Source organism: Pteropus alecto, unplaced genomic scaffold, assembly GCF_000325575.1.
Source record: "Pteropus alecto unplaced genomic scaffold, ASM32557v1 scaffold237, whole genome shotgun sequence".
Classification (NCBI taxonomy): domain Eukaryota; kingdom Metazoa; phylum Chordata; class Mammalia; order Chiroptera; family Pteropodidae; genus Pteropus; species Pteropus alecto.
In genome coordinates, this window is record NW_006440624.1 from 2289479 (window position 1) to 2313309 (window position 23831).

At 35.4% G+C, this 23831-nt stretch overlaps 1 protein-coding gene across 1 annotated transcript in view; it reads left to right on the forward strand.

Annotated features, from left to right (window-relative positions):
* The window catches only part of LOC107196049 (alpha-fetoprotein-like), a 41041-nt gene that overhangs the window by 2311 nt on the left and 14899 nt on the right, over positions 1-23831 (forward strand). Inside the window, exons 4-12 of the mRNA XM_015593502.1 lie at positions 2652-2863; positions 4644-4776; positions 6559-6656; positions 7737-7866; positions 12254-12468; positions 14604-14736; positions 16352-16449; positions 19788-19926; positions 22349-22572. Coding sequence (XP_015448988.1) covers positions 2652-2863; positions 4644-4776; positions 6559-6656; positions 7737-7866; positions 12254-12468; positions 14604-14736; positions 16352-16449; positions 19788-19926; positions 22349-22572 — 1382 coding nt within the window. The remainder of the gene's footprint in view (positions 1-2651; positions 2864-4643; positions 4777-6558; positions 6657-7736; positions 7867-12253; positions 12469-14603; positions 14737-16351; positions 16450-19787; positions 19927-22348; positions 22573-23831) is intronic.

The following is a 23831-nucleotide window of genomic DNA, read 5'->3' on the forward strand; positions in this document are numbered from 1 at the left end:
ATCTAAAAACATGTCATTTTGTTACTGGAGAGGGGAGTTCCGTTTCCCTCTTGACACATTGTCTAAGTTCGATGTCTCGAACAAAATTGAGTAAGTAAAACAGCAAAAGAATAGCTTTATTAGAAGGTAGAGTAAAACAACAGTTCTAGACATGGAAGAAGGCCCGAGCAAGAGAAGGGTGACTCAAGGGCCTGGTAACAAAGCCTTTGGGGTTTTTATCCCTACTTATTGTGAGTGGTTACTTTTCTTGGAGGGGAAGGCTTTCTTAAGGGATAATTAAAATGGATGGGACTCAATAACTCATCATTTACTTTCTGCACATGTTCATTTCCAGAATTCAGTCGGTTAATGGTGGTATAATGAGGCTCAGGTGAATCATAGGTCGTTGGGGTCTTCATTGTGCAGGTGCGAGTGACTGGTGAAACTAGTACCCAATTATCTGCTCACTTGTTTCCTTGTATGAGTTACTTTTAGCCCCAAAATGCCTTCTGGCTTGCTTAATTGTGGGTGGTCTTTTCTAGAACAGGATGGCCTCAGTGTTTTCCAGGCACATCCAAAATCCCCTTTCCAACTTTCCTTCCTAACCTTTTCCTAAGAGCTATGAACCCCTTTTTATTAGTATGGATGTTGAGGGACAGGAATTCTCTTCTTCTGTATCTGCTTTCTGCTGAGGAGGGTCATGGTCCCTGCCTGCCTATTGGTCATGGAACTCTTTCCATCTCTGTCTCAGTCAGAATGGGGTCTTGGGTTTCCTGCCTAAATGCCGCCTCTGTCCCTGGACAAGGAACAAAAAGAAGATACAAACTTGTTATTTGAATCATATATCTAGTTATGTTTGTATTATTAATTTGCCCATCAAACAGGTAAAGGAAAACAAGCTTGGTTAATATATTTTGTAAAAGGAAAAAAAGAAGAAACCTTGGGTTAAAGGTCTCCTCCTTTCTCCCTTCTTGGACTCTAAAGGTGCTGTTTTGGCTTAAAGCCATTCCTGCCTTATAATGGGCCAAGGAGAATGTTGAGTTTCAAAGATCCTTATCAGTAGCCAGAGGACCTGAGTCCCAGTTTCAAGGTAATTATCTAAGTCCAAGGGAGAGGGTCTTTCTCCAAAGAAAAGAGGAAAGAAAAGACTTAACTAGTGTATTGGTACAGTTTCAGGGTTCTGAGATAAGGGGTATGACTAGGGCAGTTAGAAGAAAATGCGAGGAGCTGTAGGTAACTGCGACATAGCTTTTTATTCCAGCAAGGGTGGTAGTTCTCCAGCAAGGGCACCCCACATGGCGGTGGTGCATTTCATACATAGGTTAAACAATAGTGGCACACTGCCAGATGATGGGAGCCCGCACATGCGTACCGGGCACGTGGTTACTTACAAGGAGAAGTGCTGAGTTTTCTTCTGCTCGGAAGTTAGCTACGGGTGTGGGAGGAAGCCTGATTATGATTATTTTTCTTTCTCCACACAACTAGGTTTACTAAAAAGATTAAGAATTTTGCAGGTGATGGCCCATATCAATTTGAGGTTTATAGCATTCCACACATTTACTGCCACCTAAAGATATTTGAAGACTAACTGAATTATCACATTTCCATTTGAATACTTGACACTGAATACACATTGTTTCAGGGTTCAATCCTTAAAAAAAGTTCCCATAGAAACCAAACTGAAAACAATTAGGAAGCAAGGAAAGCACCCTACCATCTACTTCTTGGTACTTAGTCCTGTTACTGTTGGAGCATTTGGAGTTCCTGTAACACACCTCTAGGGCCTTTTCACTGCTGAACAAATGATTTTCAACCCAGTGAGTATGAGAAGTATTTGTTTATTAAAATCATAGTATGAGGTAGAAGACAGGTCCAGCCTAAAACTGGCTAGCAACATGGAAATGAGGTTATGTACCCCTGAGGGAGGTACCAGTTACAGCCAGGGAGGATGGAGAGCTGTAACCCCGGGAAAGAGAGAGGTCTGCCTTGTATTAGGGGGCTGTGATGGGTGGTTCTAAAGGTGTTCCTAGGTGATTGGCAGGTGAGGTCATTTTGACTGACGCCTGGTTGCTATGTAACTTTGCCTAGTGTGCATGTGCTTACCCAGAATTCAGTCTGTTATAATTAGATTCATGAACTTCAGGCATAACCATAGTATTATATTGACCTTCTGCACAGGTGTCTGTGGCCAGATTAGGCCAGCAAAGACTATGACCCTCCTTTCCTTTGTCTCAGGGATGCAGGAGAGATTCTCTAACTACCAATAGTGTTCTTTGGGTGGTCCCTAGGCCAGGCCCCCATTCCTTTGTTCCCCTGTCACTCCTGTCTGACTAGCTACCTAACGGTTCTCATTAAAAATACTTTGATTTTTTAGGCCCTGTATATTCTGGCTTATGTTTATATTAATAACTATCAACTATATGAAAATGAAGCAATTACATGGGAAAGAAGAGAATGATAAATTCTATTTGGTCATTGTTCAGAATGCGAGAATTTAGACTTAAAAATCTAAAAGGCTTTTGCTCAAAAGAGCTACATCCAAGCCTACTGGATTCAAGGTGTAATATTATACACTCAGTTGCTTTTTTAAAAATAATCATCTCTTACCTTTCCTGTGGTTAGGAATGTAGACCATACAAGTGTCCTCTTTAAGTTCTTATTTCCTCCTACAGATGACTAACTTCTTAGAGCATATTTGTAATAACCAAGGGGTGGCTGATAAACATGTGTTTTCCAACTGTTGCAATAAAAACAACACAGCAAGACACAAGTGCTTCCTATTATACAAAAAAGGTGATTCAAGTCACAGTGATATATTCCAAATTCCAAATCCTGAGCCAGTCTGTGAGATAGACAAAGAAAATCAAGTGTCAGTGAAAGAGAGGTAAGTCATTTTTCCTTACCGTTGTCTTTGAAGAAGAGTATTTTCCAATTTTGAAGACAGGTCTTTTTTTTTTTTTTACAAATAGAATGCTTTATTATATGAAATTAAAGTGAAGATTTGAGCTAAGATATATTTTTTTCTCCCTCAGGATCACAATTATGGTCTTAGGAACTGAAAAGGGCATGGATATGTCTGTGCCATGAAACATGAAAAATGACTAGTACCTGTAAAGGACCCATCTCCTTAAGAATTAGATTGGTCAGACCAGTAGCAAATTACTTTGAAAGATATAGTCAAGTAGGCAAAGCATAAGAAAAAGAGAGGACTAGGGACAGAGAGCTCAGGCAGGGTGTTGATATTTAGGATGTTCGTCAAGGGATAGCAGAGAGGGTGTGTGATAGGCATGGAAATATGGTCAGTGCTGGGGACCTAGGAGTAAGTAAAAACTGTAGATTAGACAGAGATGAGCTTTCGACTCAGTAACTCCGATTCTATAATTCTCATCTGGAGTGGATAGCATTACAGCAAATGGGTAGGCACTCTTATATTTTGTTTTTCTAGTTAGTGTAGAAGTCTATCTGTTGAGAGTGGGTTGCTAGTAAGTGGTCAGGGTTTAGAGGCAGGAAATCAATACTTAAAAAGGTAGAGATGACAAGAGAAATAAATACCAGGCCTCAGTTCTTAAGGAATGAGGTTCTGGCCATCTTCTCAATACAGTCTCAGACAATGGAAATAAGGCCAATATCTGATTGCTGGATCTAGAGTGCAAGGAGCACGGTGGAGATTTGATTTCAGATTTTAGACACGAAACTCTAGAACAGACATGAATGAGCAGATAGGATGACTTGGTGCTAAATAACTTAAATTCCTTCCACTTACCCATAGAAGGCCAAAATTGTCTCAGAGACTACAGAGCCTTCAAGAAAAAATTAAGTGGCCCCAGCCACTTAGGGAGAAAGGACTAAGGAATGGGGTTTTGGGCAACCAAGTGGAAATCAAAATGTGAACTTAGCTACCTATTTACTGTAGTGCTATCTACTATAGGTGAGAAGTATAGAATCAGATTTAGGTTGAATATTCAGGGATTAAAAAGTCTAACCAATACTCAGGCAGTGAATCTAACCTCTTCTTGAATAGTTACAATGAAGTCAGTAATTAAGGAGTAATTTTATGTGCTGATTTTAACTTATATACATACAACCATAAATATTCAAGGGAAAAATAGATTTCTACCTACTTGCCTCATAATTATAAATCAAGAACTTTACTTAATTCTCAATTAAGGAAACAGTAATTTATATCAAAGCTGGAGAAAAAGTCAGCTATTTTTGGACTTAATCAAAAGATAGCATAGTAACTTTTGTAGTTCAGAAAGAACTTGATCTTGAGAGACTCCTCTCCACCCACCAATGGCTTCTAAATTTAATTCCCTCCTGTACAATCCTGCATCTACAAAACTTCAGTTTTGACATTTAACTTTCTATCTTCTACTATTTATATAAGAATGAAACGTTTTGAGTATTGGTTTATTTCCCCACTGGCTTAGAAGGTACAGCTAGGTCACTTTGTGGGCACTCGGCAAAAGACTGACTAATCTTACCATGATCTGTCCATAGTGAACATTCGATGCGTTTAAGTATAGTGCTATCTCATCTCTTTCACCATAATGTTCTAAAATTTTCAGGTCAACAAAATTAATGAATCCTAAGTTTTTATGAAACGGCATCAGCACATATTTTTGAATTCCAAATTACACATCTTCATATTTGTCACATTATAGGTATATTTATGAAACTTCTAGAAAACATCCATTCTTATATGGACCCACTATTCTGACGATGTCTGCTTGCTATGAAACAGCTATTCAGTCATGTTGCCAAGAAGAAAATAAGACTGAATGCTTCCAAATAAAGGTAAAATATTCATTTGTTAACTATTATTTAGGGCCTTGCTGTAGAAAGTGTGGACTATGGACTAGCAACATATGCATCACCTGGCATCTTGTTAGAAATGTAGAATCTAAGTTTTTCTCCAGACCTACTAAATAGAATTTCATTTTAACAAGATAACTGGGCAATTTGTATAGTCATTAAAATTTAGGAAGCATAATCAAAGCTAAATGCAGAGCCACTTTTTCCTTGCTGTTTTCTTTGCTCTATTCAGTGAGAATTTATTTCATATTCCTTTAATCCCCTATTTCTCTATTCTTCTAAACCTATTTTTTCTATTGAGCTCTTCGTTGTCTCCCTTGTGTAAGATATTAAATAATGTAGCTAAAGAGTTGCTGACATATGCTAAGTATTCAATAACTGTAGCTATTATCATATATTTATATTTACCTCCCTCTCCATTCTTTCTGTGGTGAACTCCAATTCCTTCTGAAGCCAATTCTGAATTCCTAAGCAGAACAGTCTTTTTTTTTTCTCTCTCTTTCTCTTCTTTGGTTTCATATTAATTAAACACTAAAAGCAAGTAATCATGCAGACTTACGTTTCATTACTTGGAATTTCTGAAAAATTAGCTTTTCATTAAGATGAGTTTTGTAGATAACTTGGCACTTATTAATTTAAGTTATAAAGTTTTTTTAACCTTAATCCTCTTCAGTGGAAATTTTTCCTTAATGTGTAACATGCCACTTGCTCTTAAGCATAAACAGATGCTTATAAGTTAACTAAAAGTTCTTTCCTCCTCTTCCTCACTTTGTGATGTTTATAGTCTTGCTGCTTCCAGGATGTCTGTTCCTAGCAGTTTTGACTCCATCCTTAGAAAAAAAATACATAAACAATTGTGCAAAAAAATTGTGTCAGTGATTAGATACAATTTTATGAGTTAAGTTCTCAGATAGTCTCTTATGAAGTAGATAAGCTTGTTTGTGTTTAATTTCAAATGAGTATAATATAACAAAATAAGGATAAAAATACTTATATTTATAATTAATTATAAAATATAATTACAATTATTTTGCCAGTTTTTTGGTTTGAATATTTACTTTGTATATATTTTCTAACGTGTTCTTAAAAAAAGCTTTTTAAAGCGTGAGTACCTAAAGTAAAAATACTATATGATCAATATAATGTTTTAAGTGAAAAAATAGAACTTTTCTGAAATTTTAAAATATTACTTATATTTCTACCATACAGAGATATCAATTTTGGTATATTTTCTTTTATTCATCTTTTCATTTATAAATTTTATTTTGTAGATTGTTGTAATCACACTGAATATATAGTTTTGATTATAGATTAAACATACTTTTTATTAGAAATACATATCTTTTCAAAAATAATGTGCCATTATTTATTTAATCATCACCCTTCTGTTGAGACATTTTATTTGTCTCCAAATTTTTGCTATCATAACAAAACATGCATGTTTTTCTTTTTCATTATTATGTTTTTATCTTGAAAAGTTTGTTTGCAATACTTACAAAAATAAAAAATCCCTAGTTAAAGAATATGAACATATTTGGGGCAGGGGCACTTCATTAATATGTATAGCAAAACTGTAGCACATATTATCGATAAACAGTAATGCATTATGCTATTGCATTTGGCATCTTTTAAATAAGACACTAAAAACTTTCTAATTTTTAGTAGATACACAATTTTTACTTTTCTCTCTTCTTCACTTATGATAAAATTAACTTTTTTGTTGTTCTGCCATATTTCTTAGATGAGTTGTTTTTCTAATTACAGCTAGAACCCATCAGAAAATACATTAAAGAAATATCTTTGAGGCACCACCATTTATGTGAAATTGGAATTAAATTCAACCACAAAGTAGCAAAAGCAGTGTAAGTTATCTATTTAGATTTGTGGACTTCATCACAGTTGGATCACCCCTTTTGGTTAAACTCATTTGAAAAATCATTTATCTTTTGTTTAATAATATCTCTCAGTCCTGGCTCCTTTCTCTACATGTACGCTACTAGCCTGTTCAATAGGCTAGGTTTATTGTTATTATGAATATTAATTTATTACGAATATTACTATGAAACCAAAATAGGCTACTAGCGTTTGATAGGCTAGATAGTGCATGAAATTACACAATCCTCACCTTCACCCTTTATCTCCTGCCTCAATTTCTTCCATCTTCTCAAATTCCTTAGTCTCTTCCTAGTGCACAAATATTCTGTACATTCAGATTCAGGCACTTAATTGTTCTGCATAGTAAAGGCTGGAGGCTGAAAGGTATTCTTTTCTCTTGGAAGATAGGAAAGATTTTGGCTCCAATATTATGCAGAACACAAAAAGCAGTGGTGTTTTTTGGGAGGGGCTGTAAGGGTTTAGGGTGGGAGGAGAATCTGATCTTACTCAACGTGCCTCTTTCCTGGCCCAGATTGTGAGTTTCTGTTCAATTCGACACTGGAAGACATGCGTCTTCCTTATATCACTTTCTCCCCCAATTAAGGATGACATTGGGCTGTCTGGAAGCTCAGTTCTCCTTATGAGGCAGGCCCATTTCCCCTATTTCCTGAGAAATTAAAGGGATGTGCTCAGTTGTCAGCAAAGAAAGGCAAAGGAGACCCAAGCCTCCTGTAATATTTTTTTTTATGATGAAAAATTTTACTTGGAAAGTCAGGTCAGATAAATATCCAAATTATCTTTCTAAGCAACTGAACTTCCTTAAGCAATAATTTAAATGATTAAAATGACTATATTCCTTGATTACGTGTTGAATCGTATTTGTTTTGTGACAGATCATGTACGACTGTGGGTGCTATCACTGAGAAATAGAAAGCATTTATAATATCCTCCTCGCCCTACATTTGCAACTGTGTTTTTGTTCTTTTGGTTACTCAATGAGCTAGAACTAATTTTGGAAAGAATTTAATTCAAAATATTGTTTAAAATGTACTTATTTTTCTTTTCAGGGAATTGGTTCTGCTGACTAAAAAACAACCTAAAGCTAACTTTTCTGAAATTGCCAAATTGGCCATTGATATTAAAAATCTACATCAGACCTGTTGTGATGGAAATGCAGTAGCATGTGTGTTTGGCAGGGTAAGATCTTCTCTTTTCTTCAAACTTAGTTCAGCCCTTAAAATAATTCTTAAATAAAGGCGACAATGGTATATAATGAATTTAAAAAAGTAATTACCACTTATCAGATTTTGGTATCAGTTATGCTAATTCCTAAAAAAAGATTTAGAATTTTTTCCTTTTAATTTTTCTGAAATAAATTATATTGTATTGAGATTTATTTGTTTTGTGAAGATTTAAAAGAACTTGTCTGTGAAATAAGGAAAGATAAAATTAGAAGCTGGTATGACAGCGTCTTCATTTCTTTTGTTATGAATTTATTTTTGCATTTTTCAGTCCATCCTCATTATTCACAAATTCTGTACTTATGAATTCACCTAATTGTCAAAATTTATTTGGAACTCCAAAATCAATATTCACAGCACTTTTGTGGTAATTCACAGACTTGTGCATGCTCAGAGCAGTGGAAAATTTGGATCACCTGATACATGTAGTCCCAGCTGAGATGGAACCAACCAAGATGATATTTGGCCTTCTTGTTCTAGCTCTTATACTGTAAATATGTCCTTTTTGCAGTCTATTTAATGCCACATTGTCCTCATTTTTGTGCCTTTTCTTGGTGATTTAGCTGTTTAAAATGGCCTCAAGGGTAGTGCTGAGTGGTCTACTGTTCTAAGCACAAGAAGACCGTGATGTGGGTTGGGGAAAAAATACTTGTACTAAATAAGCTTTGTTCATGAATGAATAACGGTGCCGGTGGCTGTGAGTTCAATGTGAATAGATCACCAATATATATTAAATAAGGTGTCTTTAAACAGAAAGATACATAAAACAAGGTTATGTCTTTATCTGTTGACGAAAAATGTGCCCAGAGACTTGCAGGAATCTAACCCTGTGTTTCCCCTAGGGTTGATGATTCAGTTCCCGCCAACCCTCCACCCTCGAATTCAGTATTTATATAACAAATGAGAATAATGAGAATGTACTTATTTTTTGTCAAGGTTTTAAATATACATTTTCCTTGAAAAGTCTCCTTCTGCATTTTCTCATCTAAGAATAGAGTTCTACAAATAATAATAATAATAATAATATTATTTGATAATTAAAAAATCAATACAGGTCAGCTAATATTGGAATTTTGTTTCTGGTATCTACAATTGATATGTTATATGAGAATGAGAAAGAAAAGGTTTTAAATATACATTTTCCTTGAAAAGTCTCCTTCTGCATTTTCTCATCTAAGAATAGAGTTCTACAAATAATAATAATAATAATATTATTTGATAATTAAAAAATCAATTATGTAATTATACTTTCTTTTACCCATGTATTTGTGTTTTCTTCTTAAATTAATTAGCTTTGAGAAAGGACTGTTTAATTTACTGCTCTTTTCTGAGACAAAGTTCTTGGACTTATTTATCAATTCTACTGTGTTTCTGCTTTTAATTTACTAATTCTCTCAAATTTTCTTAGATGCTTTTATCTTGATTGTTTTGGTTGACTTCTTTGTTTATACTCATTATTTTTAAATAATTTTGTTAAAATAATTATTTCACTTGAACTATCATTTCTTTTATACATTATATTCCACTGTTTTTTTTTTTTTAATATTGATTTAATTCTCTTATGATTAGGGTATTTTTCCTAATGCTTTCAGAAATGTGTATGGATTGTATACATTTGAGTTGTGTGTCCTAGAAAGTTTTCTGTTTTTATTAGTGCTCATTATATCATACCATGGTCAAAATATCACTCTGACTCACAAAGCAAATATGCTTATAATAGATTAACTTTTAATATTAAGTGATATAAATTAATATAGTTTATCAGTCTATTGTATCGCTCAGTCAACACGATTCAATTTTACAAGGTTTTCTCTCTTTGACTTCAAGGCGTTATTAAACCAACATTCTAGAAATGTATAATAATTGCTATAATACTAGCTTTTAAAAAAACATTTTTTTGTGTGTCAGACACTAATTCTAAGCATTTCATTTTTATTTGACAAACATTATTTTATCACTTACTCTGAGCTAGGCTTCTTTCTTTGTTCTTAATAAATATTAACTCATTTAATTCCTACAACCTTAGAAAGTAAGTATTATTTTATCCCCATTTTATAGATTAGGAAATTGAGGCACAATGATGTAAAGTTTCTTGCCTAGGTCACACAGTTAGGAAGTAGCAAAACCAGGATTAGAACTCAGACTGTCCGAGTTTAGAGCTACAGCTGTCAACCACTGTACTAGTTCATTTTTCTAGTGATGCCTGCAAAGGTGCTATCTAGAAGACAATAGATGGTAGAAGTTTTTCATCTGCCTGTAATGCTTGTGTTCTTACAGTTATTTTTATCAGTTGTCTTCCCCTCTTCTACTACACTTTGAAAATTGGCTTTCCCAATAGATCTAGTCTGGGTCTTTTCCTTTCTTATTTTAAACATTACTAAGAGCCGGCTAGCCATCAGCAAGAATTCATTCTCCTTTTCCATGGTGTAGAAGTTGCTGGGCCAAGAATTACATTTCTTGTCTGTCTTGCAACTAGGTGGGGCCACCTGACTGAGTTCTGGTCAGAAGTGATTTATGTCATTTCTAAGCCTGGCCCATAAAAATCTCCTGGCCCAAACACCCACAACCTGAAGGCAATATTAGAAGCCATCCCTTGAAGATGACAGAGGCTCTGTCAGTCTGATTCCCTGAACTACTGCCTAGAGGCACTACTCCTCCCTTCACAATAGGACTTAATTGAGATAGAAAAAAACTTGGTTCCATTAAGACACTGAGAGCTTGCTAGTTACTTAACTAATGCACACACTCTTTTCTTATCAGTCTCAACCTGAACCCATAATGTAGCTTCAACTTATGACAGAGATCTACACCTTTGGCCCATTCTTTCCAGAGTCCTTAATCTACCGTGCCAACTGCTTAGAGGAACTCTCCACGAAGACGCCTAATAAATGCCTTAAATCATCTTAACTCTATATTCCAGCATTGGACTCTTTGGTTTCCCTTTTTAGCCATCCTCTTCAAATCTGTTTTTTTCTCTTGAATATCAGTTTCGGTAAATTGATACCATCAACCCAGAGTCTTATACCATTCTAGATTCTTTGTCCTCACCTCACCCCCTGCCTCCAATCTAATTATGGTATTTTAAAATCTTGTCAATTCTACTTCTCAGTAGCTCTTAAGTATACTCAACTATTCCTTTGGTTCAAGCCTTATCATTTCTCAACTAAATTTTCTCGATAGCCTCCAAATATCCTATACATCATTTCGCAAATGTATCATGTTCTCTCACTTCTAAGATTCTTTACATACAAGGATGAATAATTCTAGAATGCTCTTCCTCTTTGTTTCCATTTAACTTCCATTTGTCTTTCAAGACTCAAATTGTTCAAGATTTTTGCTCTGATCTCCATTTGGTCTAGATTGCAAATCTCTTTTTTCTTCCAAAGTATCAAATATGCTACTTCTATTACAACTTCTATTATTATTGTTTAATTATTTGATTCTCCAACTAGATTGTGAGTTCCTTAAGTGTAGAGGCTAGCTTATTCACACACACACACAATTATTTGTGTGCATGATGTATAAGTAGATATGTTAAATAGTAAGTATAATAGTAATATTATAGTAATATAATAGTAATACATACAATAAATGACAAGGGATAAATGTTTCTTAAACAATACAAACAAAAGCAAGACAATAAAAGTCTTCATTTGTATTTCATTGGACTAAACATGGAAACAATAATATGGTCTATCTCCCTTTAAAGTTCTTTAAGAGTGTTATGGCGCAAACGATTCTGAGACCCACGGAGCCAATTGAGATTAATTATGAGCCTTTATTAGCCAGCCGGTGACTGGCTCTCTACCACGCAGGGTTAGAGGAGATCAGCCCCAGCTTTCAGAGGAGGCAGCTTATAAAGCTTAAGACCATATCCTGGTGGTCTTCTGAACAAGCAAGCAGATTACAGAAGCAGAAGTCGGCTGTTAGCATATCTTTGCCCCGAACCACACCCTTAATTAACAAGTAAGTGGATTACAGAAGCAGACATTGGCCATCTTCATATCTTATACAATACAGTTCCTAACCCACACCCAAGCAAGTAGGGCAACTTCTGGTATCTAAAGATATTTCTTCCCTGTAGCTGACTTAGCTAGTTGGCTCACTTGAAAATTTTCCACCCTTAACAAGAGATGTTAAAAGACACTCGAGTAAGCTCAAATAGAGAAATAAGCTTTTCTTATTAGAATGAGTCACTATAAATGACTTTTTTGGTCTTTCAGTTTGTCAAAGATAAAGCAATATAAGATGTAAAGTTTTTTCTCTGGTTTCTACTACTGATAAAAATAAATAAGTTCAGAATGAAGTCATCAAAAATAACTGTTACCTTTTATGTTTTATAGAGCCAGCTCATGAACTATACCTGCTCTAAACAGGCTATCCTATCCAGCAAGATCACTCCATGCTGTGCACTGCCAGCGCCATTCCGAGGGGAATGCATTATCAACTCAGAAAATGATGAAAAACCTGATCTTTCCTCTGGGCCACTCAGCAGGTTTACAGAAGACCGATTTGTATGCAAACAATTCACTGACAAGCAAGACGATTTCCTACAAGAGTAATATAGATTTTTGTAAAATCTTAATGATGGAATATTATATTTATGAATTATTTGGAATATTATATGGAGTTGTAAACTTACATGATGACAGAGGTTAGCCAGTGATGTAAATGAGTGCCTACATAGGAACTGTGACCAAGAGATGTTTTGTGAAGTCCCAAATTGGCAGTGTTGACATAAGAAACGTCCAAACTGTAGAGAATTTTAATGAGTTTATTTGAGCCAAACTGATGATGACAGCTGCCGAGAAGCAAAATCTCAACAGATTGAGAAAATGCTCCAGAGAATGGCAGTTTTGCAGTTTATTTTACACATTAGAATTAAAGGAAGACATGTAAGGAGGATTACATGAACCCCATTGGTAATAGATCAAGGAGTTGGGAGAAAGAAAGTGGGGAAATCTCCAGGATTGGATAAGAAGTAAAACAGAGACATGAACTTCTTTTACATTGGTGGGTTAGTTAATAATTAACATTAACAACACTTATAGATGGTATTTGGGGAACAAGTTAACAATGAAGGATTCTGTGGTCTCCTGCGGTTTGTTGTGCCTTCAGGGGCCGGAAAAAGATTATTGTGACATTCCAAGAGTTTGTTAAATGCAAAAAAGACAAAAGACAGGCTCACTTAGGTAAAAACTGAACTTTGTCAAGAAAGTTAGGCCCAGGATGTGACTACCTGCCATGACCTGCTTTTAGGTAGGAATTTATATGTTCAGACCACCCTACATGATTAATTTTGTTCTCTGAGTTTGTAAGGCCCATCATGCTGGCCTCCCCTTTTTCCACGTTTAGTAAGTGGCCCCTTTTTCGTCCACAGCAGCTGCCATATAGCTTCAGCCACTAATTACTATATGGAATGCAGGCTTTGGATGGTTGGATATACTCCATTTTGAGAGAAGCTGGAAGTCTTTAGATTTTTAAATGTTAACAAATAACAGGAAATTTTAAAAACGTAGTGGATGTCCAGTGTTTGCAAACTTTGCTCTAAGGGTCTTAGAGTTATCTCTTAGTAAGAGCTTCAGATTAATATACCTAGTAAGCTCTTCTAATTAATTTAATATCTACTACCAAAACCATTGGTGTGGCATTTAAAGATTAGAGAGATGGAGTATTAAGATCTCTTGTGTCCATTCAGAAGTGTGTATCTATTTGTGCATAAGACAAATTGATTTCAATATATAGTATTAAGGCAATATTGCTGTATGATTGAAATATTTCTGAAGTCACTTTGTGAAACATTTGGAGCAACTACATTCCAACAAAGCATAAGAATTTGAGTTTTCTTTAAAGTTCTTTGTTGAATGACTACGGCTATATTTCTGAAATTACATTTGATAATGCCTTGTAAAAGTAAATGTCACTTCCTGAACCCACTTATTTCTAAACTTGTATTTGATATCGAAAAAGTTGATAGGCATGATTTCCTAGTGAAAATCACATTAGACTCTAAATTGGGGACCTGAATTCCAGTTTAGCTTTGTCATGTGTAAACTTTGGAATGTAGATTAAGCCACTTAATTGCTCCAGGTTTTTGTGTTCCAGCTGTAAAACTGAAGTGTTTGGATAAGGCCACTGCTAAGGTGCTTCCTATGATTCTATAGTTCCTTTGGAAATGTTCTAGAGTCCAATTTTTCCTTTCTTTTAACCCAGAAGAATGTGTAGATTGTGCATGAACTACTCATGCTTGGAGGTTTATGTGGAAAAGAAAGTAAGACGGTGAATTAATATGTAGCTAGCACTTTCTTTCAAAAGAATTGTAATACTTATAAAATCTAGCCTCAGAGATCATTGAGAAAAATATATTCTAACCCAAACACTTGAAATTAATTTCTAGTAAAAGTAAGTAGAGATCCTGGTCCAAGAGCTATCAGCCAATCAAGATATTTTAGGTTCACGTTCTGGATCTGCCACTCACTACTGTGTGACTTTGAAAAAATTACATAATTTTATCGATTTGGAATACTTATCTCAAAATGTAGTCAATAAAACTACCAGCCTCCCAAGGTTTCCAAATGTCTTAAGGTCAGTTAAAATAGTTAATACATTTCTTAATTATAATTGGCTTTGAAAGAATACTAATGGCCTTTGACTTTTACTGTTTACTTTCTAATATGTTTCATATGGCTACAGGTTTCTTTATGAATATTCAAGAAGGCATCCAGAGTTGGCACTTCCAGTGATTTTGAGAGTGGTTATAGTATATCAAAATTTATTGGAAAAATGCTGTAAATTAGAAAATCCTCTGGAATGCTATAGCCATGGGGTAAATGCCCTTTTATTTTTCAACCTTTTACTTAATACATAAGTGATTACAAACATAGGAAAAATTACAGTGCTGTTAGTAAGATGATTATGCATGTTCTTGCTAATTGCTAGCACTGCATAAGAAATACGATTTCCATCTAAAACAAAGGCCATATCATCATACTGTGGCAATTCTTTATGCAAATCATACACACAAATCATACACACTGTCTTATAGAGTCTGTGCTTCTCGGAACCTTCTCCGTGCAATCTCCTCTTTAAAGTGAAAGTCATCTTGGTACAATAGAAGGTAACATGAAAGTATAGCCTAGTAGGGCTTGAGAAGGTCAACTATTTCCACCAAGCAGGTCAGGAAATTGTTCCTATTTCAGGTTAGAAATCTTATTGTTTAAAGGCAGCAGCTCCTGTTACACATTTAACATGAAAAAAGCAGATGACCATACAAATCTGACCAGATGATTAGTTATTTAGGGTTACCAGGAGCCAGGTAGCTCTGGCTTTTGTTATTCTAATCGATGGTTTACATATTTACAGAGAGAGAGATGGGGGTCTGGTGGAAAACGAAGGCATCTCTTGTCCTGTCTGAGCTCAGGCAGGTACACTAGCATCTTCCTGTCCCCAAAGGGAAGATAAATGAAAGTGATTTAGTCTCCTGTAGGTTAGCAGCCTCTCATAGCAGCACCAGCCAACCTCCACAATAGTCATTATGATAATAGTACCTTACAGGAGCATGGATGTTTAGAGTTAACAAAGCAACTTTACAGCCAGTGTTCTATTGGATCCTCTTAACAGCCTGGTAACATTAGCAATGCCAGAATCACTAACAACATTTTGTAGATGAAAGTAATTAGTTTCAGAAACTTTAAATGACTTGCCCAATGTCACACAGGCAGTAAGGCCAGGGCTAAGGGTTAAATCCAAGTAAACAGTTTGCAAGTCTGGTAAAATTTTTACTATGACAAACACTGGTTATTAGAATCAGGTGACCGGATTTTGTGCTCTTACCAAAGAGCTAAGCCTGCGAGGTCACCCGTATCCTCCCCCTGGAATTTATTTACAGGTTCAAGAAGTCTTCAAATTTGCAGTTAGCACTGAGAATTCCATGTGATTAACTTTAAAATGTATTTGTGGAGTGTTTTACTATATTCAAGGCTAGTACATGCTTTTATTACATTGTGACTTCTTAATACATATCTATATTTCTATACTTATATCTTTATCTCTGTATTTGCTGTTTATGTAAAAAGGCTATATTATTAAAAATGCCACCTCCCCCCCCCCCACACACACACACTGACCAATCAAACTTAGCTCTATAAAATACCTTTGATGATCTCTCTTTGGCTTGTGCTTGTAAAATATGCCATTTAATCACAAATGAATTCTTATTTTGGGAAACTGAATATCAATATCTTTTTTTTTTCTCCATGAAGTACATAGCCATTTCTGTTTCAGCAAAATGTGTTTTTCAAGATTTGTTAACTCAGTAAGTAAATAAAGTCCTGGGTTTAGGAAAACAGTAACATTAAACTATTACAGAAGATGGTTTTGCAATCTTATCTCAAGATGTATTGTTGCAATGATAGATAAACGCAATTATCTTTATTTTTCAGAAAGAGATGTTTCAAAAGGTGGTTCGTGAAAGCCATGAGCATATTAAAAATCACTGTGATTTACGTGAGAAATTAGGAGATAGTAACTTCCATGACAGGTATGTTTATAAGATATTGTCCAGATTTATAGTTGTTTAGTGAGTCTTTGTTAACTCTTGATGCTGAGAGTTGCTAAGAGTCTACATTCAACCTTAAAAACTTCAGAAGTCAAGGAAAAAAATCAATTCTAAATTAACCTAGCTAACTTCATCTCGATAAGATAGATGTCTGTATAACTTTGGGTGCTTTTACAGTGCTTTACAGGCCAGTTTCCAGATTTTAGTCAATGCCCAGAGGTTAGGGGGCCAAATAAGCCCTTGCTGCCTTCCTACAATCTCACCGGGGCCCCTCCTTATACCTGGACATTTAGTTTGAGACTGCAATTTTGAGTCAAAGCTGCAACAGAGATCTAATGTAGGGTCCCTGTCTGTTTCAAATCAGTTCCATATAGCAAATTTAGTATTTTTACCACCAAAAGTAGAGATAAATAGATACCTTAGTTATTTGCCAGGGGAACACACAAAACTTGTGTGCAGAGAGACTGGTAAATTTCACTAAATTTCAAAGGTTAATATAATATATCAAAAACAAAAGCCAATTTTTAGCAATCTTTAGGATCATTATATAATAGTCTCTTTAGAAGCAGAGTATTAAGGAAAAGTTCAATTTGATATAATGTCCCATATTATTGAGATTAAATTAAATGTCTGGAATAATGAATCCAGAAAAAGTATTCTTGTTTTGGAGAGTATATTTAACTTGTTACTTTTATATTGTGTTCAGCTGCTAATACCTAGTTTAAGTATTAGATCTGTGATTCTCCAACTTAAGAATTGTCTGGAGGACTTGTTAAAATATAGCTCTCCACCCCCACACCCCCAGAGTTTTTGAGATGGGCCCTGAAAATTTGCACTTTTAACAAGTTCCCAGGGATGCTGATGCTGTTGGTCCAGGAGTCACAGTTTGCGAACCACTGGATTAGGGTGACTGTCTCATTGAATGTTGTAGCTAAATTCTTCCCCAAACTTCATTGTAATCTAAATGCAAGAATTGATTCTGATTTTTTTATTATTGTCCTCAAACTCAGGTCTTTCTCCTTAAAATCTCTTTCCATATCCCTCAGTTCCCACCACTACTCTCCTAGTGCAGTCTACCACCATCTCTCACCTGGATTACCAAAATGGCCTTCAAATTGTTTCTTCCCTCACATTGCCTTTGCCCACCTCTAATCCACTCTTTATACATCAACCATAATTATCTTCAAAACAATGTAACTCTGATTCTGTAACTAAACTTTCTTCCTTTTCCTCTCTCCAATCCTTAACCCCCTCCCCCAAACAAAATCACATCCAGTGACTTCCCAAATACTTCCCTTCCACTTTCAATCCCCTCTACCTCACTCATTGTTATTGTCAAATCTTAAATGACATGTCATTTCCTCCAGGAGGCTTGCCTGATCTCCCTGAGATAGGATTCAATGTCATTCTACGTGCACCTAAGGCACTCTACTCCTCTCACTCACCGAGTGTCCTTGTCTATCCTCCCACTGGGGTGTGTGCTCCATAAGTAGAGACCATTTCCTAATAGTTGTAGGCCCTATTTCTACACATTGTAGACAACCAATAAAAGCTTTAATGGCCTTTGTTGTAGAAGCTGTTTACTCTTAGTCTGATTTTGTAGTCATCCAAATAGTTATCTTTGATAAGTAGAAAAAGATGGATCAGGGTGGAACAAATTTTTGTAGGCTATTTTTTTCTGAAGACAATAATTTCTAAAGTCTTTGGAGTCTGACAAGACCGAGTTATTAAAATCATATTTCTAAAGATAAATGTTAACAGAAACAAGTTGAAAACTGTTATGAATATTCACATGCCTGTATATTGTATAGGAAAGAGATTTGTATTTTCCCAAATGTTCTCAATTGAAAGCAAAAGAAAAATCTATATAGCTGAATCTTCCCAGGAAGCAGAAACAGAGAAAGTAAAAAGGTTTTACTAAATGCTAGAGTAATTAGGAACACAGTATTAATCTTCCACATAAATAAAGACACATGAAAGCAAAAAAGAAAACACTCAAAATCGTATTGCTTGTGTTTCTTTTCTTTCTTTTTTTTTCCATTTTACCCATATTTATTTATTTTTGATTGAGATAAAGTTAGTATATAACATTATATTAGTTTCAGATACACAGCATAATTCAATCTTTGTATACAGTACAAAGTGATCACAATATGTTTAGTTACAATTTCACCATACAATTAGGGGGATTGTTTTATAAGCTACGTACATATCTGATAACTACCAATCTGTTCTCTGTATCTATGAGTTTTGTTTTTTCTTTTGATTTTTAGATTCTACTGATAAGTAAAATCATATGGTATTGTCTTTCTCTGACTTATTTCACTTAGCATAATACTCTCAAGGTCCATGCATGTTGTTGCAAATAGCAAGATTTGCTTTTTAGGGCTGAGTAGCATTCCATTGTGTGTGTGTGTGTGTGCGTGTGTGTGAGTGTGCGTGTGTGTGAGTGTGCGTGTGTGTGTGTGTGTGTGTGTGTGTACCACATCTTTATTTATTCATCTATCAATGGACATTTATGTTGTTTCCATATCTTGGCTATTACAAATAATGCTGCAATGATAATAGAGGTACCTATATCTTTTCAAATTAGTGTTTCCATTTTCTTTGGATAAATAATCATAAGTGGAATAGCTGGATCATATGGTGGTTCTATCTTTAATTTTTTGAGGAACCTCCATTCTAATTTTAGGAACCTCCATTTAGGAAGATTAATTTGAGGAACCTCCATTTCCAGAGAGGCTGCACCAATTTATATTTCCAGCAATAGTGTGCAAGTGTTCCCTTTTCTCCACATCCTCACCAACATTTATTTCTTGTCTTTTTGATAATAGCTATTCTGATAGTTGTGAGGTTATATCTCATTGTGTTTTTGATTTGCATTTCTCTGATAATTAGTAATGTCAAACATTGTCTCATGTACCTGTTGGCCATCTATATATCTTTGTTGGGAAAATGTCTATTTATATCTGCCTTTAAAAAATTATTTTATTAATTTCAATATACAGTACATTGGTTAGATATTTACATAGCTTATAAAACAATGCCGCTAATTGCTCTTTCTCAGCTTGTGTTTCTTTGAAGAACCCTTCTCTAGGCAACATAGTTAACATTTCAATGTGTGAAGTTGGAAGAGAATGCTGGGTATATTGAATAAGCCATTAGGCCATTGGAACAAGGACTAATGGATAGGATTAAACCCAGTTTAATGCTTTGTTCATCCTAAATCAGAGACAATGTTGGATATTGAAGCAAACAGTAGAATTCTTCATTTTAGGCATATAGTCATTGCCAAGAGTAAGAAGAAATTATTCTTTTAGGCTCCTGGTTCTTTATACTAAGAAAGCCCCACAACTATCTGCTCAAGAGTTGGTTGCGTTCACGAAAAACATGGCAGCTGCTGCCACCAATTGTTGCCCACTAAGTGATGAGCAAAAGTTTGTCTGCGTGGAGGACACGGTAAGCATATCTGTGACTTCATGTTTGCCTGTTTTTGAAGTTCTAATCTCCAACCCCCAACAATTAATCTATCAGTGGACACACCTATGAAGTGTCAATGGAGCCTAATAATTCTATCCTCAGAAGAAATTCTTAAAGGTCAGCTCATGCTAATTGTCTTTGATTAGCAATAGGAATAAAGATGCTTCTTCCTTAACATTGGGGATGTCAGATTCAAGAGGCCTTTTGCCTGGATCATACCCCAGGGTCTATTTATTGGATTTTCAAGGCAACAAAAGTTATTTTGCCAGCAACTTCAAAGATAATGCTGACTTCAGACTAACTCATCCTAATCAAATGTGTAGGAAAAATAACCAGTTTTCCTCCTGTGTTTCTCCTTTACTCACACTACTACCACCCTTACAACACTTCTGACACCAGATGTGTATAGATTTTTCTCCACAACGAACAATTCTCTGCAACACCAGCTGAGTGTCTTACAATTTAACTTAGTCCTGACAGTATTTACCTAAAGATAGCATCAGATCCCACAGATTAAGAGATCAGTTCTACAAGACTGACTGTCTCCACCCCCTTCAGATGACAATTCCAAGTCCAGGTTGTCACCTGTGCTTCTGACTGATTGGTTATACCTCAGAGATTCCCACGACCCCCTTCAAGGGTTTTAATTTGCCAGAATGTCTCACGAAACTCAGGGAAACACTTATGTTTACCAGTTTATTAAAGGATATGATAAAGAATACAGATGGACAGCAAGATGAAGTCCACACAGAGTGAGGTTTGGGAGTGTCCTGAGTACAAGAGCTTCTGGCTTCTGTTCTGGTGGATTTGGGGTACATCACACTCCCAGTATGTGGATGCGTTCACCAACCTGAAAGCTCTCCAAACCCCATACTATTGGGATTTTAGAGAGGCTTCTTTATGCAGACATAATCAATTAATTCCATTTCCAGCCCCTCTCCCACTCTGGGGAATGAGAAATGAGGCTAAAAATTCCAAGCTGCTAATTGCAGCTTGGTCTTTCTGGTGACCAGCCCCAAACCAGGAGCCTACCCAGGGTTGCCTTGTTAGAACAAAAGATCTTCCTATTGCTCTTATCAAATTTACAAGGGCTTCAGAAGCCCTGTGCTAGGAACTGGGGTCAAAGTCCAAATATTTATATTTTCTATTATCTCACACCAAAGTCACAGATATTAATTTTATTAGACAGAAGACCAATATATTCATTTACAATGAGCAATGTCTTTCCAATGGCAGGAATAATTGAGCCTAATAACTAAGCTATACTTTTTCCTGAATTAAAACACTTGGGAAGTTGAATTAGAATATGGGTATTTGTATAAATGGAATCAGAGGAAGGGCAGTCATGGTCTTGAATGATATTTTTTTTTTTCAGGCTATAGTAAAGAATAATAAATTATTCCTTCCTCACATGGAAAACATCTCTCCAGGGACCTGGATGCTCAAATCTCCTAGATCTAGTCTCTAGGTGTCTCTCAAGTGGTATTGTATTAACACCACTGAATTTTTGTTTGATGACAACTTTCTTCTCCCTCTGTTCTTGGTAGAGCATCTCCTTTATGCTGAGTTTATCTTTCTTCTGATAAAATACACTTGTTTTGGTTGCAGATTAAAAATTTTTTTTTTATTATCTAATCCTGCCTTCCTTTTATTTTATTATGCATTTTTATTTTTTAGTCATGCTTACCTTGGAGAACTCTTTCAATTAGACTTATATATTCCTAAAGCTTTATTTTTTAGATGATCTTTTTGGTGGCTTTTAAAATGAATAAACTCATATATTAAATGTTGATGCTTACTGGTTTTAATTACTTCATTCCCAAATACATAAGTGACAGCAAATTTGGGTATCCATTATACTCAGGGAGTCATACAGGCAGGCTTGCAAATAGCATTAGGATAAGTATCAGACACATTGGGGGCAAGACAAGGTGACAGTTCTAGAAGATAACAAGAGGACAAGAAAATGAAGGAGATAGCTGAAATAGGATCCAAGAATTTTCTTCATCATTCATTTATTCATTTTGCATTCCTTCATTGCTACAATTATCATACTTATATCTGAGTCAAATTCACAATACTGTTGACTTGAGACTAGATTTTAATTTAATGGAGCATAGAAAACTCCTGCCTTGAGTCAATACTAACTTATAAACTGGACTGGGGAGGAACATGGGAGTGGGATCCAAGTAAACTCAACCAAGGATGACAGGAAGAGGGAGAACAAGTCTCAGAGCTAGGATGCGCCTGACACTCTTGCTTTTTCCCAAACCATGAAATTCAGGCTGGACTATCAGAAACTAGAATTTGAGAAAACTTAAATATAATCTTATTTTTTTATGAGTAAGAAAATAATGACCACAAACCTTATGGCTTTTAATTTAATTCTCTTTTGGAAAAGGCTAAACTAATATTTGGAGCTTTATGCAGAAGACATGAGGCAGAGCCTATCAATGATGGCGTGGGTCACTGCTGTGATGACTCTTATGCCTTCAGGAAGCCATGCTTTGATGACCTGCATGTTGATAGAACTTACATTTCTCCACCTTTATCCTGTGACCAAGTTATCAGCCTTACAGAAGAGTTGTGCAAAGCTGAGGAGGAATTCCAAACTGAAAAGCAAAAGTAAGGATCTTTGTTTAATTTGTTCTTTATTGCCAGTGAAGGAGTAGGTATAGAGTACTGTGAAGTGGGCACAGATATAAGTACTGCATAATTAATAGAGCAGCTAAATGTTGTGTATAATAGAGAATATTATACAGTTTTGCAAGTGTGGCGATTATGGCTGCTAGCCCAATTTGATCAGTTAATGAGATTGAAGTCTATTGATCAGAGAAGTACATTAATGTATTTTTTCCTAAAATGTGAACCTTGGAATATTGGTTTTATAAGGGGTATTCTACAAATAGGGTTCTATGATCAAATAAGTTTGGGAATACTGTATTTCCTTGCTACTCAGAATTCATACCTTCCATTAACAATGGAAGTCAGAGAAGTTCTGTAGTAAAGTAATTAGCTTGTTCTAACATAGCATTCTTTGGGCCATAGAAACTACTGAGATTCTACAAGACCAGTATGCTAAGAAAGTGCTTTGGAACATTCCCTTAGAGCGATGTGTATTACCTCACAGTATGTTATTGCTTTTACGACCACTTCTACTGGTACTAGGAGTGGCAGTTGTATCTGTTTGGAAGAATGGTTTTTGGGTAATTATAGTGGGAGCCAGCTGGGTGATAACATAATGCTTGTGAATTCAATACCTTGAATCCTTGATTTCCTTCTCCTCCCACTTTCCCACTCTCTATAGTGAAGTTTTTTTGCACCAGATAAGGCTTTGTAGTAACTTCTCAGAATATAGAATAGAATATCACTAGAAACTCACAGTACTGGAAATAACAACTTAAATGTCATATACATTTTTTCTATGAACATATAATATCAAAGAATACTGAAAATGGAAGGAAGCTTAGATATTATTATTCCCACTCCCAAATTTAGGAATTTCTTCTAAAACACACTGTGCAGCTCCTCCATGAATATTTCCAGTGACAAGAAGACCATTTGTTTAAAGCAGCTTATTTATCTTTAGATATGCTCAACTTTTTTATTAAGTTGAAATCTGTTTCCTTGTCACTTCCAAGCAAATTTTTACTTCTAGAGCTACAGAGAGAAATAATTTATAGATATTCTGTGTTGCTGAGTAAGGATATTTGACCGCCAATTGAGGATGAGGTAGGGTTATTACGTTCTTAATCTGGAGATGGATCTCTAGAGGAAGGTGAGAGAAATGGTATATACAATGCTTTCCAAACTTATATATGACCATGGAAATACATGTGTGTGTGTTTACATTCTACATATAATATATATAATGCATATGAAAA